Genomic DNA, 21048 nt, shown 5'->3' on the forward strand with positions numbered 1-21048 from the left:
TCCCGGAGCCCCCCGAGGCCCCCCACTACCTGCGCGCGGCCCCGCGCCGCCGTCATGCCCCGCGCGCCCCGGCCTCCTCGCGCCGCCACGGAGCCCGCCCATTGGCCGCCCGCCGCCGCGCCCCGCCCCCTCCTGCCCGCCCATTGGCCACCCGCCACCTAGCCCCGCCTCCGCCACGCCGAGTGCCGCCTCCCGCCCCCGCAGGCCCCGCCCACCACCCTTAGGGCCGGAGCCTGGCGGGTTCCCTGCCCTTAAAGGGGCCGCGGTACAGCTTCTTAAAGGGGCCACGCGGCGTTCGAGCTCCGGGGTTCCCCCGCCCCGGCGCGACACAGGCCACGGCGGGAGGAGCCCCTGTGCTCCCAGGAGAAACCAGCCTGGGTGTCAACTCGACCCCAGGTACGCTCCTGGTTCTCTTCCCCCGGACATGGAAACCTCAACTCCCACAGACTCCCCCCAAAATCTCTGTAGAGCACCCAGCTCTACTGACTCCGCCCTAGGCCCCCTCCCCACTCCAACAGATGTCTCCAACCCTGCCGATCTCGCCTTTGAACCCCTCACGCCTGCAGAGCCCCTCCACCAGCGCCCTCTTCAGCTCCTGCAAGCACCCTCTAACCCTCGTAACCTCCTCCACTGGCACACGCCCTCAAAACTGCAGCAGCTGCCCCCAAGCCCTGCAGACCCCCACACCCGATCCCAGACCAGACACCCCAAGCCCTGCAGACTCCTTCAACTCCTTCCCACCCCCAACCCTACAGCACTTCCCCACCCTTGCAGACCTCCCCAGCTCCTGTAGCCGTTCTCCACCAGCTCTCCCCTGACCCCTGCAGACCCCCCTCACCAACCCACAAGGAGCAGCTCAGCCCGGCAGGTGCTTCAGCTTCTCTTTATTGATGGACAGTTGTGCTCTCCCACCCCAGGGCCCATCAGAGTGCTGGGTGAGGGGGGGGCTCTGGGGTGGTGGGGGGGACACGACTAACACCGGAGACAACGCTGCGAGGGGAGCACGGGAAGCTCTGTGCAACACCCTTCCCCTGCCCTCATCCCCAAAACAAGCAGCTGAGAAAGGCTGGATCTGCCTTGGGTCTGGGGAGGCATGTGGCCATACAGGAGGGGGGAGTAGCAGCTTGCCTCCAGCAAGGAAGAGTCCAGCAGAACCGTTGACCACACATTGCCTGTCCCCTCCCCAAAACCCCACAGCAGGGCCAGGGAAAGGGACATTTCACACTCTGAAGACAGTCACCAGGAAAGAGGAGTCCCAGCAGCACGCAGGAACCTCCTATGCTGACTCCTACAGACATCAAGGCAGGACTTTAACTACAGGGAGAGGTTTTTTAAAAAACTAAACACTTCAAGTATATTTTTTTTTTAGTGATTTAAGGTCTCTTGCCCCTGCTGCTGCTGCACTGGGTGGTGTTTAGCAACCTACATCCACTCTAGGGACAAGGAGAACAGCGCAAGCGATGGCTGGTCTACTGCAAGGGGAGACAGAGCAGTGGGGTGGGGGGGTGGGGGGCAGGGGAGGGAAGGCCCAGTAGGCGCTCAGGGTACGGGCACCACACGCATGGTGTTGGTGTAGCCAGAGCCAGGGCGCCAGCCCGTCAGCACGATCACCAGGTCGCCGCTCTTGAAGAATCCTCGAGCTTTGCCTAGGAGAGAAGAAGGAGGCATCAGAGCCCAGTCCCACCCTGTCTCTCTTTGCCATGGGGCAGCAGTTTTCATCACCCGCTCCCCAAGTCACCAAGGCTGCCTGTGCCATGGCAGTCGTGGCTACAGGAGGGTATCAAAACCCCACCTTCCTGCTGCCCACCCATCTGACACCCTTTGTCTCTGCTCTGGAGTTCTCTGCAACAGAGCTCGAAATTCCACAGCACAGGATTTGGAGGGGGTGAAGGACAGTCAACCCCACTCCAGGCTTGCCTTGTCCCTCAGGAGTGGCGAGTGTCACAGATTCATCACTCACCACCATAAACCAACCTGGTCTTCTGTTGGAAACTCCTTAAAGGCAGCAGTGCCGAACCCACCACCCCATTTCCCAATCGGATGTGGTTCTGCTCATGCAATCACCATCCGTTTCCTATCCGGATCCAGTTACCATACAGGCGGCCAGTTCCTCTTTTCTCATCGCCAGTACCACCTAGGTGCTCGGGGCCACCACGTCTCACCAGAGCCATGTCCCAGGGGAGGGGGAGTGGTGCCACTCACCGACATTCATGCCCAGGGTGACACGCAGGTCCACGTCCTCAGCCCAGGCATCCTGGGCAGGGTCTTTGCAGAGCACGGGGAAGATGCCGCGGTACAGGTGGGCCTGGCGCGCCGTCTGCTCATTGCGGGTGATGGCAATGATGGGGGCCCGTGGGCGGTACCGTGACACCAGGTGTGCCGACCTGCAGGGAAAACAGCCACGGTAGGGCTCCACACAGCCAGCACAGACTCCAGAGGACACCTGGGAACGGCCTGTGGGAGAACAGCAGCCCCAAGGTCTGTCTGTCAGCCACAAGCACTCCCTAAAACCCCTGGGGGGATGTGACCAGTCTCCACAAGAGCCACTCACCAACCAGCTTGATGCTCTGCTGGACTCCCAGTCAGGCAACTGGGCAGACTACCACTGGCCACTACCAAAATCTCCTCACCTCCCGGTTCAGCAAGTGCCATCAGGGTGTTTTGGTCCCCAAACAAGCCTTTACTTGTCTCTGTTGCTATGTTAGGGTGGCAAGGTGCCATTTATTCTGGCCTCTGCAAGCAGGCCTTGGCATCTCAACAGGGGTGCCTGAAAGTTCCTTGTTTTGAGGAGCTCCTGGTTTTCAGGGTGGAAATAGCTGGTGCCAGCAGCACTGCCCAAAGCATGCCAACAAGGAAGCCATCTGCCTCCCAGCCAGCAAACAGGCCAGTTCTTCCACACAGAGCTCTGCTCCTGCACCCCATGGGAAGCAAATGCAACAGAGGCCAAAATTTATATTGGGAAGTTGGGCACAAAGTCTTTAAAATGCCTTATAACATAGCAGCAGCACAGTCCAGGTGGGGACTAGGCTACAGCTTTCCTTTCTCTGAGCACTGCTGAGGGAAAGCATCTGCAAACAGACAGATTCAAACTGCAAGGCTGTGGCAACTGCAGCTCCACCTTTCCAACGGACATGCTGGTGTCTCCACTTGCTTTTGCAGCCTCATTTAGTGGAGCCAAGCATAGCCACACTCAGACACAAAGTTTGCTGCTCAAAGCAGGGGCCAGCAGACTGCTCAAAGCACCCAACCACACATGCCAGCCCTCTGACAAATCTTTCCCACACTGTCCAAGCCACAGATCCACGAGACTCAGGTACTTACAAGAGTTAACCAAATCCACAGCTAAAAATACTCAAATATCAGAGTTCAAACCTCTTTAAAAAGGTCAAGCGTTACGGCTGGAACATTTGGCAAAGAAACATTAGAAGCACGAGGCTACCCAGAACTCGGTGCTTATAGATCCCTCCTCATCTCTGCAGAAAGTCATTTTCTGTTCAAAATAATTTTAAGCTGCACATTTTGGTGAAGGTTTCACTGATGGTCCACATCTTCAGGTAGGTGGTGCCCAGCATACACAAGCACATCTCTGCTGCTGCACTACTGTTTTGGTGTGAATCCAGTGTGAGAAATTCTGATTTCCTTCCAGAAAGCAGTCTTGAGACTTATGGTCGGACGTGCTTAGGGAGCAGGCAGCCCAGTTCCTCTAGATGGAAGAGCTGATCCATGAGGCTCCAGCTCCCATTCCACAACTGGAAGAACAACTCTCTGCTTGGCAGCTGTCACCATGGCTGGACAGAAATCCCAAACTACACTGCTCCAGCACATTTCACCTGCAGCCACTGAGCTTACCTGGTGTCTGCCAGATGCCTGTCTGTGCAGAGATTACCTGCAGGCAGGCACAAGGAATCCTGGAAGAGGATGCTTCCAACACTTTCCATTTTCCTGCCTACCAATCCCAGGCTGTGCAATCCCTCTTTGCCCCTTGGGCTCAGGCAAGGAGGGCTGATGACTGCAAAGTCCAGCAAGGGACCAATCATTTGGATGCTGCTATGAAAGGCCAAAGCCTTGATTAAAAAAAAAATTCTAAAAAGATTCTGCATCCACTGAACTTCTGTCTCACTGTTACATTGATGATTTCTTGCCAAGAAGTTTGAATTGAAGCTGCAACGCTTATTTTCCCTTGGCTCTTCCAGCTGGTGCCACTGCCACTTGCAGCGGTGAGGGGAGGCTGGGCTCGGAGCTGGTGCCACGCTGGCAGAGGCAGGCCGAGGACTCAGAGCGTAGGGATGTGTGTCCATCTCCCAAGGAGCCAGCACTGCAGGCACTGCCAGAACCTGACTCCACTGGTCTCTCAAAGCCATGTTTTTGGAATTCTCCTTCCCCCACCCTGTCCACAGCAGGCTTGACCTGGGGGCACCTGTCCCCTCCTACCTTCCAGACTTGGTGAGGACAATAATGGCCCCGCTGCAGCACTTGAAGGACGCTTCCACAGCGCCCACAGCAGCGGCCTCGGTGGGGTCGCAGTTGAGGGGGGTCAGACGACGCAGTTCCTCAAACAACTGCCTGTGAAAGATGGCGGCTTCGGCCTCCCGGGCAATCTACAAGAGCAACATGCGTTCGGAGACAACACTCACGGCAGGCACTCGGGCACAGGGCAGGGCGAGGTGCTCCAGCACAGGGTGCCACATCCATACTGCCAGCCTTTGACACGTCATTAATCAGCGAGCCTAGACTAAGCTCACCCCAATAGCACATCCCTGCAGAGGAACCATTTGACTCCCAAAGGTTCTTTTTGGAACGGTGGCACCTCGCCCTGTCAAGCCCACACTCAGGTGACACTCATGCCAACTGCCAGGCACTCTCCCTCTGCTCTTGCCTGCTGGGGTCCCTCCCTGGCACAGGGTCAGCTCACATGGCAGCGGTTACACACTGTTGGCACGGGCAGCAAGCAGCTGGCCAAAGACTGCAGTGTTAGAGTGCAGCGTGTTTTGCCACAGCAAGGGCTGGCCCAAGCCCCTCTCTGAGCCCTACCTGCCGGACTCTGTCAGGACTAGCAGGGCTGCAGCTAAGCACTTAAAAGAGGCCTCCACCGCGCCCGCTGCCATGGCATCGGCAGGGTCCCTGTTGTTAACATTGAGGCGTAAAATTTCTTCGAACAGCTGACGATGAAACATTGCAGCCTCAGCCTCGCGGGCGATCTGCAGGCCCGAGTGGGAGGGAAGGAGGAGAACAGAGGAAAGAAAAGAAGGAAACATACACCAGAGGAAAATGAGATCACGTTAACTTGCTTAATTATCACAGTAATGCATGCAAGATGAAGCTGTGAAGCTTTCTGTCTCTCAGGTTTTGACTTTACTAAATGCAGCCCAGACTAAGATTCACCACACCACGGGACTGGCAGGCCACAGTCACCGGGCAGGCATTCCAAACATGGCATTTTTGTTCTATTTGGGAGCTCCAGCAGAGCAGGCAAACATAAATTACTCTTCAAGGACCAGAACAAGCCAGTTCAGAGCCAGACTATGCTTTGTCATGGCTGCTTATGACTTCCTTGAGAGACTCTTATGCCACCTACCTGCCTGTCCATGGTCCTGCTTGCAATTCTGCAAGAGATTCCAGAACCTCTGAATTCCTTTCCTAGGCTCCCAACACCACAGAGTGCTGCTGGAAGAATTCTCATGGAGCCAACATGCAAGCAACACTCCCTGAAGGTGGGAGTCTGTTCTCTCAGCCTTGTTACATTTAGTTTAACTTCAGAGTCAATGAAGATTTGGCTTATCTTGAGAGCAAATAAAGATTTCGTTTGAGAGTCAATAAAGACTTAGTTTAACTTGAGAGTCAATAAAGCTTCACATCCAAGTGGGATACCAGCTTCCTTTTGGTAATAGGGAAATAAACAGGAGCAAGTCTTCCTTATAGGGTTGGCACAATGTGGATGCTGGGGTGTTTGTACAGTGCCAGATGTGGAGAGATGAGAGGGACAGAGGCACAACTAAAGGCTTTGTGTTCTGGCTGAGCATTGGCAACAGGTTCAGCAACCTGTTCATCTCAGAATCCTAGGAATCAGCACATTTAATCATCTGAGATGGCCTGACAACCCGATAAAGAAGGCTTGCAGAGACTAGAAAAACATGCAAAGGTTCATGATCTTCTTAAGGACAACTTCACCCAGTTATGCCACAAAGTGAGCAGGCACTACACAAAGCATGACAAGTTCATGTTAAATTAGAGACTGATGCGCCATTATAGTGAAAGCTCTGGAGTTAGAAAAATCAGAATTTTGCTACTCGAGTGTTAATTATTTTACGTGATGCTGGGAATTATCCCTTGCACAGTTATCAGTTTAAGCCAAAGTAGTTAAGTATCTTAGTTCTAAAAATAACAGGACACAGGCAGCAGGCCGGAACAGCAGGCCAGTGCCAACTTGTCCTAAAGCATATTGTTACTTCTGGATTTAGATAAAAGGAGAGTATTTGCATCACAACACTTACTCCAAATGCAGGAGCTGGAAGCCTGGCAGTTTATTTTCAGCTCCTGGTAAAAAGGCAGCAGCTCCATTTAACACAGAGAGCAAACCTGATTTTAGAGAGAAGTCTGCACTCTCCACGTGTAATGGAACGTGGGAATACAGGTGTCTGCTTTGACAGCAGCTGCAGAGGGGCTCAGCAATCCTTAATTTCACCCCACAGTTGGATCTGCTCAGACAGGAACAGCTATAGAGGGTTTCCAGTTGGTGCATGGGTGGAGATAGCAGGGAGGGTGGGAGAAAGGAAAACTGAGAGGTTGTTTAAAACTTGGTTCCATCGGGCAGCATAGCATGGTCAGGCAGAAGTGTGGATCCTGGAGTGGAATGGGAAGGATGCCCACTACCACCTACAGCAATCAGCCTGCCCCGTATTTGGAAATTTGCTACTGCTACTTCAGATGGTAACATCCACCTGCTCCAGCCATGCTGCAGATCCCCAGACCATGGTTACTCAGGACATTGTTGCTGACTAACAACAAGTGAATTAACTCAGATGAAAGATCCTCACTGTACTGGCATGTGCTTGTACCATAAGAGTTGGCACCTTGCTGCCTGGAACATCTTACATTTAGTCAATCTGTATTTAAATTTCTGCACAATGTTAAAGCCTCCAGTGCTTGTACAGGGGTCCTGGTGGAATGAACACCATGCCCAGGGGTCTGTACGAAGAAGGAAGCACATGCAACAGATCCTCAAATCAGGCTACAGGTACAACACAACCTGCCCAGACCAAAGAATTAATGCCATAATGGAAACCCAGGTGTAAGGTTTACTGCAGCAAGTTCCCAAGTCTTGGTAGGCAGTAAATCGTGATTTAGGGGAAAAGGAGGGAGAAGCTTTAAGGTGCACTGTTAGCATTTGGCCTGTAAAGGAGCACCACTACCCAGTGAATGTATTTTGCATTTGCCTCATGCAAAAAACACCACTCCATATTGAGGTAAAAGATGTTTAGGTAACACACTGCAAACCAACACTGGCCGAGTTGAATAGCCTATAGAACCTGAATTCCAAATAAAATTGGTGAGAGTTAGAACTTGTGAGTTACCACCGTTGTGATTCACAGCACTGGTAACTGGGGAGCAGCAACGCTCACAGGTACTTGACATCAGGCTTTTATCAACTGAAACATGAGCTTGAAGCAGAGCAGAGGTTTCTGGCAGTTCAGGCATGTAAAAATATGGTGCTGTCAATACTCATGCAACAAGCCCCCCAGCATACAGCAGGTGCTGAATGCAACACTGCTGTAAATCATCCCCAGGAGCCTCCCCACTCCCTCCCATGCAGGACTGAGCCAAAGCCTTTCATTATCTATAGATAAACTGCTTAAAGCAGCTCCTTGACCCGGCAGAAGTTTAAGGCATTTAATATGCCACTGCAATAGACATTGGATTAAATTTCTATTGAGGTAACAGGGAAAAAAAAAAAAAAAAAAGGAAGTTTTATATCTCAGCATGCAGAGCAGCTCTCAACTCCGTTTGGCAAGTTTGGAGCACACAAAGGGAGATGCCAGGCCCTCAGGACCATGTTTGTTTAAAAAAAAAAAAAAAAAAATCACCCATAGCAGAGTGAGTAAAGAAATCAAGTGACTAAAGGAAAGGCTATTTTAGGCAGCTGGGTCCATTTAGGCCTTGGAGTGGCCAGCTGAGGTGATGTCCCTGTCCCCAGCTGGGCGGGGCAGTACTCACAGCGTGCTGCATGCGCACAGCCTCGAGGGGATAGTCTCCCTTGGCTGTCTCCCCGGACAGCATGATGCAGTCTGCTCCGTCCAGGACAGCGTTGGCGACATCGCTGCCCTCAGCACGTGTCGGGCGAGGCTTCTTGATCATGCTTTCCAGCATCTGGGAGAGAACAAACCCACAGAGATCTACACACTGCACTTCAACACTCCTTTATGGTCTGGATACAAAGTGGGATGCAACCTAAGGACTCCAGGAGTTCTCCATAAGTGTGAAACAGAGGGGGTCTGGTCCCTAAACCAGCCTCCACCAGTAAGGAAAACAACGCATTCCATTTTAGACCTATTCCACATTTACTCCTTTTTCCAGGGATATTTAAGCCACACAACATCCCAGACAAAATACTCCAACTTTCCACTTCAACCTCTCAGCAAGAGACTTGGTCCAAGGAACTCAGAGCTCTTTAGAGCCGAGTGTGGCATTAAATGTATTTATGGAAAGCTCAAGTCCAGTCATACATTCTAAAATTTGGGAATTTTATAATCTAGAAATCATAAAGAGCAGGGTCTGCACCAATTAAGTCACATTCTCCCAACACAAGATTTTAAATGCTTTCAACAATATGTACAGGGTAGTAAACTCAGAACAGTTAACTCCCATCAGCTTTTTAAGCATCTCCACTTTTTTGAGTGGAAAACAAGACAGCTTTCCATGAGGTTAGTACTTCCTAATCCCTTTCCATACCCCAAGTCTGGCTAGCTCTCCTGTCTTCCTCAGGTGCTCATCTCCCCCCAGCTGGAGTTCACCACTTGTTTAAACATCATTTGCTTCACCCGTGGGACATTGCCTGAGGCTGTGTTTCAACTGCATTTCTGTAGCAGTAAAGGAAGAAGGAGCATATGCCACTGTAAATCCAGAACCTTGTTTAATGACTACTGTCTAAAGACAGTCTTCACTTCCACAGACTCTGTGCAGAGCAAGGACAGCCAGGAAACCAGTCTTCCTAGTGCTCTAAGACTGTGCACACGATCCCTACCACCCCTAGAAAAAGGAAAGGGATCCTTTACTCAGTTCCTTCTGAAGCTGCAGTGTGGGTACATTTTCTAAGATACCTGGGAACCCCAGCAAATTTTCCCTGTCAGACAGAGACTGCTGCCACAAGATGCCAAGGAAAAGCATGTGCCTTTTTTCCTATGGATTTGCAAGCTTGGCCCCAAAAGCTGATGTTTTGAGATGTATAACCTTTAGCAGGAGGTCCTATAATCTAACTGGAAAAGACCCCAAACACAGAAATGCCTAAATATAAGCTTTCCAGCTATAAGCAAAACCTCTCTGCATCTCAGTCTTTAACCAATGCCATCAACCCATAGCTGCCCCCAACATTCCCTCCCGGCCAGACTCTGGCAGTGAAGAGCCAAAGGGGACACCTCCAGTACCTGAGTGGCACAGATGATGGGTTTGCCAGCCCTGTTGCAGCGCCCAATCATCATCTTCTGGGCGAGGAAGACTTTTTCAGCTGGGATCTCGATTCCCAGGTCACCACGGGCCACCATAATGCCATCGCTGGCCTCCATGATCTCATCAAACCTGACAGCAAGAGAAGAGCTGTTATCCCATTTGTTCTGCAAAGCACCTTCCCATCTGTCTGTCCTCCTCTGAAAGGAGCACATATGCTTGTCATGGGCTGTTTGGGCTTCTGCAGTGCCAAGGAAGCAGGAAGAAAACCAGAAGCAAGGCACAGCACATATTCAGTGCTACACAAAGCTCCTGAAGTCACAAAAAGGAGTTGCTTCATTTCAGTACGACAAACTCAAAGCATCCCCTGCACAAAGCTCACCTGCGCACACCCTCGTGGTTCTCGATCTTGCTGATGATCTTGATGTTCTTTCCCTTTTCTCCCAGCACCTTCCTGACAGCGTGGACATCAGCAGCCTTGCGGATGAAGGAAGCAAACACCATATCCACGTTCTGCTCCACACCGAATTTTAGGTCCTGAATGTCCTTTTCAGAGACAGCGGGCAGGTCGACGGCAGCCCCGGGCAGGTTCACGCCCTTCTTGCTGCCGAGCATGCCACCGTTCTCGATCTCCGTCATGACATAGTCCTTCCCTGAAACATGTGTTCCCATGGTCAGTATTTACAGGACAGCTCCTGCTACCAGCTCCCCCACCACCTCCCTGCCTGGGAACTGCAGTGCCAACAGCAGCACACGCAATAAAAAAAAAAAAACAAACCACATCCCATCTCTTCAGAGCATTTCTGTATCACACAAGCTTGCAGTTTACCCTTGGAAACACGATAGATTGGTCTAAAACAACTTCTAGGCTGTTCCTGGATAAGATATCAGCTGTTGCCTGCAGGACATTGGGATTCCCTCCCCCAAGAAGAGCTAGTAGGTTGCAGTTTTGCACACAGAATAGCAAACTGAGCACCCCCAAAGCCTCACCTCCTACTCCCTACATGCTCACAGATAAGAGGCTTGAGACTAGAGCAGTTTACACAGCACTATAAAGAGAGTATCATGAAGTAACCCTGCCTCTACACTACCAGTTAAAACTAGTTCTGTCTCTAACTACAAAACCCAGGGCCTGTGGTGTAAAACCAGTTATATCTTGCTTTAAGAGCATGAATTAACCTGGCTGATCATGAGCCAGCAGTATGGCCCTACCACATTTTCCCCCTTTAAGTTTAGATGCGAGCCCAGTGAAACCCAGCTGAAGTTAGTTTTTGGAAAGTTCCTACACTTGAGATAGAAATTTAGCTCAAAGTCTCACTACACCATCAAGAATCACATTCTCCTTTCTTTAACACACAACTGCAAGCTAAGAAAGGGTTACTAGAAGGAAAGCACAAGTATGTGCTAAGAAAAGCCCAAACAGGCAGAGCTGAAATGGCTGTTACCCACCTTTCTCCTTAACCAGCAAAGAAATCAGACCATCATCCACGTAGATTTTGCTGCCAATTTCTACAACTTTGGTGAGATTCTTGTAGTCCAGCCAGAGAGTGTTCTCATCGCACTTCTCCATGAAGGCATCGTCCAGGGTCACTTTGAGCTGTGCGCCCTTCTTCAGCTCCACTTCTGCTGTGCCACTCTGTGTGACAACAAAACCAGTAAAAACCAGCACACCACCACAGCGCAGTCCACAGCAGTTTGTCAGAACTTTTGGGAGGTGGTTTGTTACCTCGTTTTCTGTGATTTTTTTTTTTGTTTGGAAATGGCCACAGGCTTAATACAGTATTGGGTCTATGTGGTGAAAAAAGTGGGATAAAAAAAAAGCACAACTTACTCCCTTAATGAGTCCAGTTCGGATTTCAGGTCCCTTGGTGTCCAGTGCAATAGCCACAGGTCTGTAGGTGATGGGATCAGAGGCAAAGCTCTCTGTAGCTTCTCGCACATTCTTGATTGTGCCCTCATGATACTGGCAAGAAAAGAAAAAAGATGGAAATGTTAAAGCTGGTTCTACTCCGCTGCTTACAGAAAAGATCCCTGTGCACCCTAGAGGCTGCCCAAGATGACAGCTCTGCTCTCAGTTTCAGTTCTACCTTCAAAATTTAACCCAGACAAAGCTTCCAAAAATAAAGCAGACTGCAAGGATGCAAAGGCCTTCCTGCCACGAAGGTGAGTCTGGAAGTTCTCTGATGCTCCCTCAGCTCTAATTCCAGAAGGACAACTCAAGGAGACAGCCCCAAGGTCTGGCTGGAGTGATTTTCCATGAGGACACACATCTGTCAATTGAAGGTGGCTCACCAACCAACAGGCCTTTAGGGGTAAGTTTTCCAAAAGCTTTCCTGGAACACCTGCCTATTCAACACAGCAGAATATTAACAGCACCAGCAGCTGGATAACTGTGTGCATTGAAAGAGACCTCATGGCAGAAGAATGTCACAATATCACACATGGCTGTACTCCTCCCATCAGAGCAAGGGAAGATGCCTCTCCATGCTGCTAGCTGCCACACACTTCCAGCCTGACCCACTACCAGTCCTGCAGGTGGACAGGCTTTTCACTCTTTGGCCAAAATTCCCAGAGATAAAGGATTTGCTAAAAAAACGTTATCCATGTAAATATTTACAGTTTATTTCCAGAGTCAAAGCAATCACAGACAGTTCAATATTCCAGTACTGCATACCTGGCTTCCAAATCTTGTTTGCGAGACCGTTTTGCTAAATGCTGCCAGTTTTAAGATAGTTTTGTCACAAAACCCATCCCAGCTTCCTCAAATGTGCTATAGATAGCTAGCAAATCAGTTTACTTTACTTGTTTAAATAACATTAAGAGATAACCTTAAATACTTAGAACTAGCAAAAGTTGTGTAACTCTTGACAGACTGTAGTAGGCATGACATACCCTTTCTTCTCTGTGCCATATGGACTGATGGAGTTTGAACTGACTTACCTGGAACACGTGGCTCCCTCATGCCACTCACCTACCCCAACACGAACCCTCCACACCAACTTTGGTATCTCGGAGATAAGCCAGTACCAGGAAGGTGAGGCCGGAAAAAGCCATGCTAAAGTTCACATGTGTGCCCTGAGCCAGAAATACCTAACAGCTGATAACTCTTTATAGCAGGAAAATGAGTCAGTTTATTGACTGAGTGTGCAAGCTGGGACTGAGACGGCCCTGACCCTTCCAGGTAATGCAGCTGGGGTGGATGCAGCGCAGAAAATAAGCCTCAACAATGCTACAAGACTTATCTAAACCAAATCATCTGGGATTTTTCCATTTTAGTTTCATATCAAGGACTAACTCGGCTGCTAGGGAGTCTGACTTTCTGAAGAGTTACACATGCAGAACGGGAATGCAGGCAGAGCTGGAGGTAAAAGCCATTTTTATTCTACATAAAAGGGAGCCAGCGGGTGCCAAAACACCTCTGTTAAAAGCTCAGGTCCTGGTAAATGCTTTGGGGTAGACATGAGAACTGAAGCACTTTTGACAGATGGAAACTCTTTGGGGCTTCACTGGAAACTGGAGTATTTTGGAGGAGCCAGGAGGGGACACAAACTTAGGACTCAATATGGCTGATGGTTAACAGTCTGCAGTGACAGCCACATCAGAGCCGGCTTTGTTGGTGTGGAATGTGCAATTAGATCTCACACAAAACAGAAAGACCTCAGCCAAGTTCACAGACCACAGCAACTGAGCAATAACGGTGTGAGATCCCAGTTTCAGCCGGGCCACCAACTCCCTGATGTGTCACCTGGCCCAAGACCCACCCAGCTGCAAGGATTTGACTCCTGGGACACGGCTACTCCACACTATTCTTCCTCCACGATGATTTCCCAACTGCAAGGCATACACTGACACTATCCCAGGGTGGTTAGTCAAGGTCTGATGGCTGCCCACAGTTAAGTATCAGCTCTTTTGATCCTGACACTGCCCTCTGCCCATTAAAGGCCACTAGGGTGAGAGGCCAAGCTGTTATACACCACGAGGCTCATAAGTCACTAAGTAAAGCCACCTACAGCTGCTACCGTCTGACATTTTGAAAGCCAGGGTCAAAAAAAAAAAAAAAAAAACCAACCAAAAAAAACAACTCCTCAGCAGAATGGGATCCTCAGCTCCTTCAGTCTCACTGAGAATCTCAGCTATTTATAGCAATAAGGGCTTGACTGTCATGGAGTGTTGATTTCCTTTGACCTTATTCTTCTAAGCTGACCACACCATGTCCCAAGCTCCATGGTGGGACCTTCCAGAGTGCCAAGAATGCACCCGGAGCAGCTGGTTAGCCAGAAAACTCATGAGCCCATTTTTCCCACTGGGCATAATAATTACATCAAATCACTAGTAACAGATGCCTTTTGATCAGGGTAATTCATTGATTGCCTGCTTGCAAAATCCCCAGCAATGGAACAAGAAGTGAGATTAACTGATAGTGTGACCTCCCGCAGAGGAGCGAAACAGGGACAGGCCTTTTCAGCTTCTGCTGCTCACCGGGAAGCAGCAGCTCTGGGAACAGCAGGAAGTGAAGAACTGAAGGATTTAATGGCAAGCAATTGGCACAGTGTCAAATGCCAGTTACCTGGCTCCCTGCTACAGGGTACAGTGTGGAATTGAACTGCTTTCAGAATGGCTCAGAAAATACACTTCAGTGTTATCAACAGTGACACAGGCTCAACCAGCATGCTTCCCCCAAAAGCAGCTATTTGACCTTCTCACACCAAGGATGGTCTGGATGAAGCTGGACTTCCCTTCCTGCTGAGGGACAGGATCAGCAGACACACAGGGGCCATAGCAGCTCAGACCCCACCCTTACCTCATGGGTGCCGTGAGAAAAGTTGAGGCGGGCCACGTTCATTCCAGATTTAATCATTTCCTTCAGTTTCTCCACAGAGCGGGAGGCCGGGCCTAGGAGGAAGAAACAGTCTGAACACTAACTGTAGAAAAATAATGAGGTAACCCACACAGACCAGGCTGTTTCATGTGGAAGAGAAAATGTAAATGGATACAGCATTGCTCAGCGCTGCAGCACCAAATATTGTTTTAACTTGCCCACAGACTGCAGCAGAACTCAAGTGATTCCCATTTCCCTGGATACTGGATTCACTCCCAGCAGTAACACAGGTTAGGCAAACATGGGAAATCATGTTCCTTCACCACACAAGTTCAGCCCTGGCAAGGGATGAAAGCCAGATCCCTCTCACAATTTTCCTAATAAGTTTCACCAAGGCGTGGGCTCCTAGCTGCAATTCTCTCCCGTCGAGGAATGGCTTACCAATGGTGCAGATGATGCCGGTGTTTCTGGCAATGGTCGGCTCCGAGTCGATGTCCAGACGACACATGTGCTCCAGGAAGGTGTCTGCCATGGCAGCGTGCAGCTGCTGGGTCTGGATGAAAGCAGTCCCTGCATCGTGGTGCTTCGACATGGTCGCTTGATTCCTGTGTCTGGAAGGGAAGAAAGCGGTGCCAGGTTTGGGAATCACCCACACCAACTTACCCATCAAGCAGAGACACCAAGACAACCACGTGATGAATATGGAGATAACAAGAAAGCTGCTACTGGGTAAAACTATCTTTATGTTCCTATTTGAGAGTCCTAACAGGCAAGGCATGTTTCTATTTCCATGTCATCCCCCACATGGACCACCCAAAGCTCACCTGCCTTCTATGCAGATGTTCCCTTCATAGCTTCTCTTCATTGCCAGTCTTCCCTTGGAGCTACACAACGCAACAAAATTCAAGCACTTGAGTGCGCAGGCAGAGGTTCTGCCTCCTCCCTCCCAGCTCTCCACTCATTTCTCCTACAGGCCCCAGCTGCACTTCCCATCCCACTTGGGACCAGGGCAGCTCAGTGCTGCCATGACTGCAGCATGCCCAGACACAGACCACCTTCTGCCCAGGAGCACCTAATCACAGCAAAGTCTACATAAGCCTAAACCCCGTCTTTGAAGCCTGGACAAGCAAGCAGACTTGAGTTGATTAAAAACAACACTTTGTCAGAGAACACGTGAAGACTGAAGATTTAATACACTCAAAGTCCCTTTTCAACTGAAGATGCTGCAGATCTCCCCCACACCCTACACTCCCCTTCACCTACAGCACCAGAAATTTATCATAAGGTTTAGAACTGGTAGTATTTTTCAACATTTGAATTAAAAAACTTGTCTGAACTCAGGCTGTTTGCCTCCTCTGGACTAGAGATTCTCCCCAAAAGCAGGACCAGCCTATTCTTCAGGAAACTACCCTTCAAAGAGGAAGCTGAGCTGAAGCTTAACAGTCCACTGGGATCAGAGGACACTCATTACACAGCAGTGCTGATGCCCCAGGCATTTCCAATTGCAATAATTTTGTTCTCAAGTAGTAGTGGCAGCTCAAAGCTTTGTCTCTTGGACCTGCCCAGGCTAAAATCCCAGCATTACAAAAGCCTCTGGTAAGAGTGGTGCAAGGTGGTGGCTATTGACATGGGCAGATCACTCATTTCGCCTTTAAAGATAGGTTTACCTTCAAACTGCAGGCCCTGGGCACACGGGTGACACTCAGAGCAGGCATGAGCTGCCTTCATCTCCAAGATGTGCTTATAGAAATATGGGCTGGGGCTCAGCTAAAAGCTGGGACAAAGGAGGAACACAACTGGGCTTTTGTTCTGCCCACCCCAGGCAGACAAAGCCCACAAAAAAACCGCAGAATTTTGTGAGGGGCACACACCAGCCCGCTCAGCACATACAACTTTGAGACAGAGGTACCAATAAACCCAAAAATTCTGTCAAAGCTGGCAGGACTGAGCACAGTGAAGGGCAGAACGTGCCCTGCTCGGCTGCCCGGTGCCATCCTGGTGGCAGAGCAGCCCTGCTGCCTGGCCCCGATGCTCCTCCCCTGCTCCACAGACCTCCCTCACGTACGTGCAGATCCTCGCGCAGGCAGCCCTGACTCACCCTCACCGCGCTGCCATGCGCCACAGAGCAGCCAGGCCAGCAAAAACCATAATTTGACCTGGCAAAGCCTCTTTTCCCTCAGCCCTGCCAGAAGCTGCTGATTCACTGGAGTCACTACAAGAAGGTCTGCCCACATAAAAAGCCCAACAAAGTCTTATTATTATAGGAAAACCCTCTGGTCAGTCCTAAAACACTGTGTTTCAGCCCTCTAACACTTGCTGTTGCACCCTCTGACACCTGCAGAGCAGCGTCAACTTCCCTAGACGCAAAAAAAAAGAAAGCCTTTGCTGGGAAATCACCTCCACGCACAAGGAATCAGGTTTGCACAGCTTCTAGGAACAAGAGGAACACGGAACAACGGTATCCCAACCCGGAAACTGCGGCCAGAGCACGACTTGGAAGTTTATAAAAAACAGTCAAGTGAATTTTCCCTGCCTCATGGAAATCCCCCATCCACTCAAGTCACTTGCAAATATAATTTTAGCACCCTTGAAGTCTTTATAAAAAGAAAGGAAAAGGTCACTTCCCAGCCAGAATCCCCTTCACAAGATTCTCCAGCAGCTCAGAGGGCTCAGAAAAATTAACCGCAGACACAGTGACCTTGTCCAGGGGCGAGAGCAGAAACACAGGAGCCAGAAAGTATTCCAAACACCCATCTGTCCACAGCACTGTGCCCACGACCACCAAGAGTCTTTTTAATATTCCCTCCTGCCTTCCATCACCGTGCATTTACAAGGCATCGACTGAATTTTACTGGAATGACCAGTCTCATATTTATAACAGGAATGCCTGGCATTTCCCACTACTCTGCTTTTTTTAACATCAAACAGAGGAGCAAGGACTTTAAGGACACCAGAAAACACGGAGCACTCAGTCTGGGCAGAGTGAGGAAGGTTGGGGTGAGCAATTCCCTAAAATGCCTGAATGTTTCCAGCACTGAACAAACCTGAATTCATTCCTCTAGGAATAAGGATTAAATCCCCGAATCTATCACTTGGCCTGCCCATGCCTCAGGCAGGGTGTCCCAAAGATGTCTGGTATCTCCCCAGTTCCTGAATATTCCAGACTGAGCCATCTGAGGTCGGGACTGGGTTTTACTGTAGCCAGGTGACTAATTCCAGCCAGCTCATCCCATGGGTCACATGAGAGAAAGCCTAAATTCGTGGTTTCTCCGGATATGCCCCTTGGGGATGGAGAAAGGAGAAGGAGCAGCAATCCCCACCCAGGGCCAAGTCGTTGCTGTTACTGGCAACAGGGAAGTAGGAACTGCAGCAGGGGCTGTCCCTAGGCCAAGGCAGCAGAGCTGTGTCACTGCCTGTAGGAATTCCAGCCAGGAGGCTCCCAGGGGGGTGATGATCCAGGCTGACTTACAGGTCAGCCTCACTTACACAACCTCATGGATGCTGCAGAACAAGGCTGCTCATGCCCAGTGTTCCCTGCTCAGAGACAGAAATGGTTTGAGTTAGTGCTCAGGGCAGAGTTATGAAACCAGGCAGGCCTTCAGATTCCCAAAGGAAGCCTAGAAAAACATCAGCTTTGCTCATTTCAGAAGCTAAAGGCACTCAATAACAGAGAAATGCAGCTCTGCAGAGAAGCAGGTTTTTACCCTGGCCTGGCATCCCCTCTCCCAGGGAGGGAGGACAGCACATTCCCGCCAGGCAACTGGTGCCAGAGGTGGTGTCTCACCCTTACATAAGGACAAAATGGCCACCCCAAAACTCCACCCCTTTTCTGCAAGCCTGGATGGAACCCAGGAGCCACCACCGGTTCCTGGCTGGCTCTCCCCAGTACTGAGCTGCAGATCCACGGGAGGAGAGGCCGGCTGGAGATGCCTCTCCAGCTATCTGGCAGTGGGGAACAGGAAGGTCAGGCTGGCTCTGGCACCTTCCCCATGTGCTGCTGGCTCAGCTGGGCATTTGCTGAGCTGCCCTCCCTGGAAGGCTTAACTAAAAAAATAAAGAGGAGGTGGCAGGCATCGGATGTTTGGTGACGAGAAAGACTTATCTCGAGGGTATTTGTCGGACAGACCTACAGGCTTAACCTTGCAGAGGACAAGGAGCCTTTAGACTTGGCAAAAAGCACCTGGCTGCCTTCAGGCAAGCTGTAAAAACCTGCTTTACACGATAAAAGAAAGCCTGGGGGTTTTCTTTTCATATTTAGCTAGGCAGAAGTGTAGATCACTGTGCTGCATCCCCACTCCAGGATGGAGATTGCTGCACGTGGCAGCGCCCCGGTACTGCAGCCCCATTCCCTACGTGCCATCCATCACCATCCACTGCGGCTCCATCTTCCCCCGGGAGAACAACGGCCAGGCAGGAGATAAAGGACCAAGCACGTGCTCCAGCCGGCCTGGGAAACGTCTTGGTCCCATCAAATTGAATTATAATTTGTTGGGTGGAAGGGGAATTAAGGCCGGTGGTGGATCCCTATGGCTAACAGCAATAAATGAAGGTTTTAATATTAGCTTTAGATGGATAAAGGATAATTAAAAAAAAAATGCAGGCTGCTGCAGACTCTCTAAGATCTTTAACTAGCGCAAGCAAGTTTCTCAGGCAGCTCTCACAGGTAGAAGTCCCCGGTTCAAGCACGTGGCTCGCAGCAGTGTTTCCTGCCTCGCACAAAAACCTTCTGCTTAATCCGGTGATGGGCTGGAAACCTGCTGGCACCATTAATCTATCGGACTCCTTGATATAAGGTAGAATTCTGCTCTATAAAGGGGATCTCAGACATGAAATTACACCCTCCAGATTTTTGTGTTGGCTTTTTTTTTTTTTAATTAAGCAGTTCTAATTGCACAGCTCCCTGGACGTGTCTGAGCAATGAAAAACCTCTTTGTCGTCGTACCTTTGAGCCAAGGCAAGTCACGATGAGCAGCAGCAGTAAAGTTAACACTTTAACATGACAAAAGCCTCCATAAAACATTGATTTTTTTGTGCCTTATCAGAACAAAAGCAGGTTTTTAGAGATTGCTGTCTGCTTTTAATGGTCTGAGGAGACAGTCGGGAGGTTGCTATTGTCCGCCGACAAAAGCGCTATTCATGCCCCGGTTAATCTGCAAAGGGGGTTTAAACACGTTTGAAAGTGTTTCACAGTTCAAGAAAGTGTCCAAATCAACGGGACGTGTTTAAACAGGCACAATGATGGGAGAAGATTAATTCAGAAGGGGCCTTCTCTTCCCGGGGAGGGGCGGGAAGAGGCTGCAGCATCAGAGGTGGGTGCAGTGAGCCGGACGCTGATTTGAACTGATGCCCTTCGGGGAACTGCCGGCTCTTACGTGAGTGCAGGCACGGGGGGGCGGGGGGGGCAGCGGCCTAGCGCCTCACTCCGTCTGCCTCTGACTCAGCCTCCCAGCAGCTCCTCCGGCACTGCCCGGCCAGCAGCCACAGCGGCGCCCCGCGCTCCGGTGACCGGCACGGCCGCCGGGCACACGCGCGGCTCCCCCTCTGCATATCCCACTTTATTCATGCACCCCAGACCGGACTCCCGCAGCCCCCCGGGCTCGGAGCGGCCATTTCCCGGTGTGGGCCGTGGGGAGACGCTTGGAGCGGGCGTTCCCCTGCGCGGGATCGGAAAGGATGCTCAGAGCGGGCGTTTCCCAGGGCTGGGTTACGGGGGGATGCTCGGAAAGGGCGTTCCCCGCTGTGAGATCTCGGAGGGATGCTCGAGGAGACAGAGGAGGGGACGTGGGGCCGGGGCCGCCGGAGGCACGAGGTCAGCACCGCGAGCCCCCCGCAACCGCCCCATAAGGGCGCGTGCCCCTTCCCCTCAGCCGCCGCCCGGGGGGGAACCGTCTCCTGGCGGTGGAAATATGGGGATAACTGCGGTACTAGCGTGGCTTGACCCACCGCTCGCTGCCCCTCAGGCCGCCGTTACCTGCCGCTGCTCAGTCACGCTGCGATCTCGTCCAGTCCCTCCGAGCGCCGCCGCCGCTCTGCACACCGCCCCCACGCCCGGCCAAGGTGATTCTGGCCTGCCGCAGCACCGCCCCCCGCGGATCCCTCCGCCACCCGCTCTGCCGGGGACCACAAGGGCGGGGCGCCGGGGCTACTTTCACGGGCGGACGCGCAAAGCACGAGGGGGAGGCGCTGAGTCACAGCACGCGCCCAGCCGGCCAATGAGGGGGTGGCGCAGCAACCGCGCGCGCGGACGGAGAGTGGCCGTCGTCTTAAAGGGACCGCGGCCCGGCGCGATGCTCTTAAAGGGGCCGCGGCACCTAACTTACACCGAGCCCTCCAATTCACATTGACCCCGCCCAACTCACCCCGACACCCCCAGCTCACACCGACTATCCAGCTCACACCAAGCCTCCAGCTCACACCTCAGGGGTCCCTCACTCTGGGGACCAGCAGCTCTTGGTGTTTTGGGGTGCTCTGGAGGATCCTGAGACCTTCCAATGGGGACACTGGGGACCAATATAGAATCTCTGTAGTGAGGCCACGTGGACGCAGTACTGGGGACACTGGGGACATTGTGC

General features: G+C 51.3%; 1 protein-coding gene across 4 annotated transcripts; it reads right to left on the minus strand.

The window, feature by feature from the left end:
* Window positions 1-867: 867 nt before the first annotated feature.
* PKM (pyruvate kinase M1/2) lies at window positions 868-20507 on the minus strand. 4 transcript variants are annotated; one of them, XM_088172844.1, is made up of 12 exons: window positions 20448-20507; window positions 15301-15360; window positions 14918-15087; window positions 14459-14550; window positions 11489-11620; window positions 11107-11293; window positions 10040-10310; window positions 9639-9789; window positions 8212-8364; window positions 4432-4598; window positions 2203-2384; window positions 868-1646 (listed from the first exon to the last, which is right to left on the minus strand). In XM_088172844.1, the coding sequence occupies exons 2-12, from the start codon at window positions 15339-15341 to the stop codon at window positions 1540-1542; spliced, it is 1653 nt and encodes a 550-aa protein (XP_088028970.1). In that variant the 5' UTR covers window positions 15342-15360; window positions 20448-20507; the 3' UTR covers window positions 868-1539. The 4 variants fall into 4 exon arrangements, with proteins under 4 accessions (XP_088028970.1, XP_088028971.1, XP_014744750.1 ...); XM_088172845.1 differs by lacking the exon at window positions 4432-4598 and adding an exon at window positions 5032-5198; XM_014889264.2 differs by lacking the exon at window positions 15301-15360.
* Window positions 20508-21048: the final 541 nt, after the last annotated feature.

The sequence above is a fragment of the Sturnus vulgaris genome, chromosome 13 (assembly GCF_052056855.1).
Source record: "Sturnus vulgaris isolate bStuVul1 chromosome 13, bStuVul1.hap1, whole genome shotgun sequence".
Lineage (NCBI taxonomy): Eukaryota > Metazoa > Chordata > Aves > Passeriformes > Sturnidae > Sturnus > Sturnus vulgaris.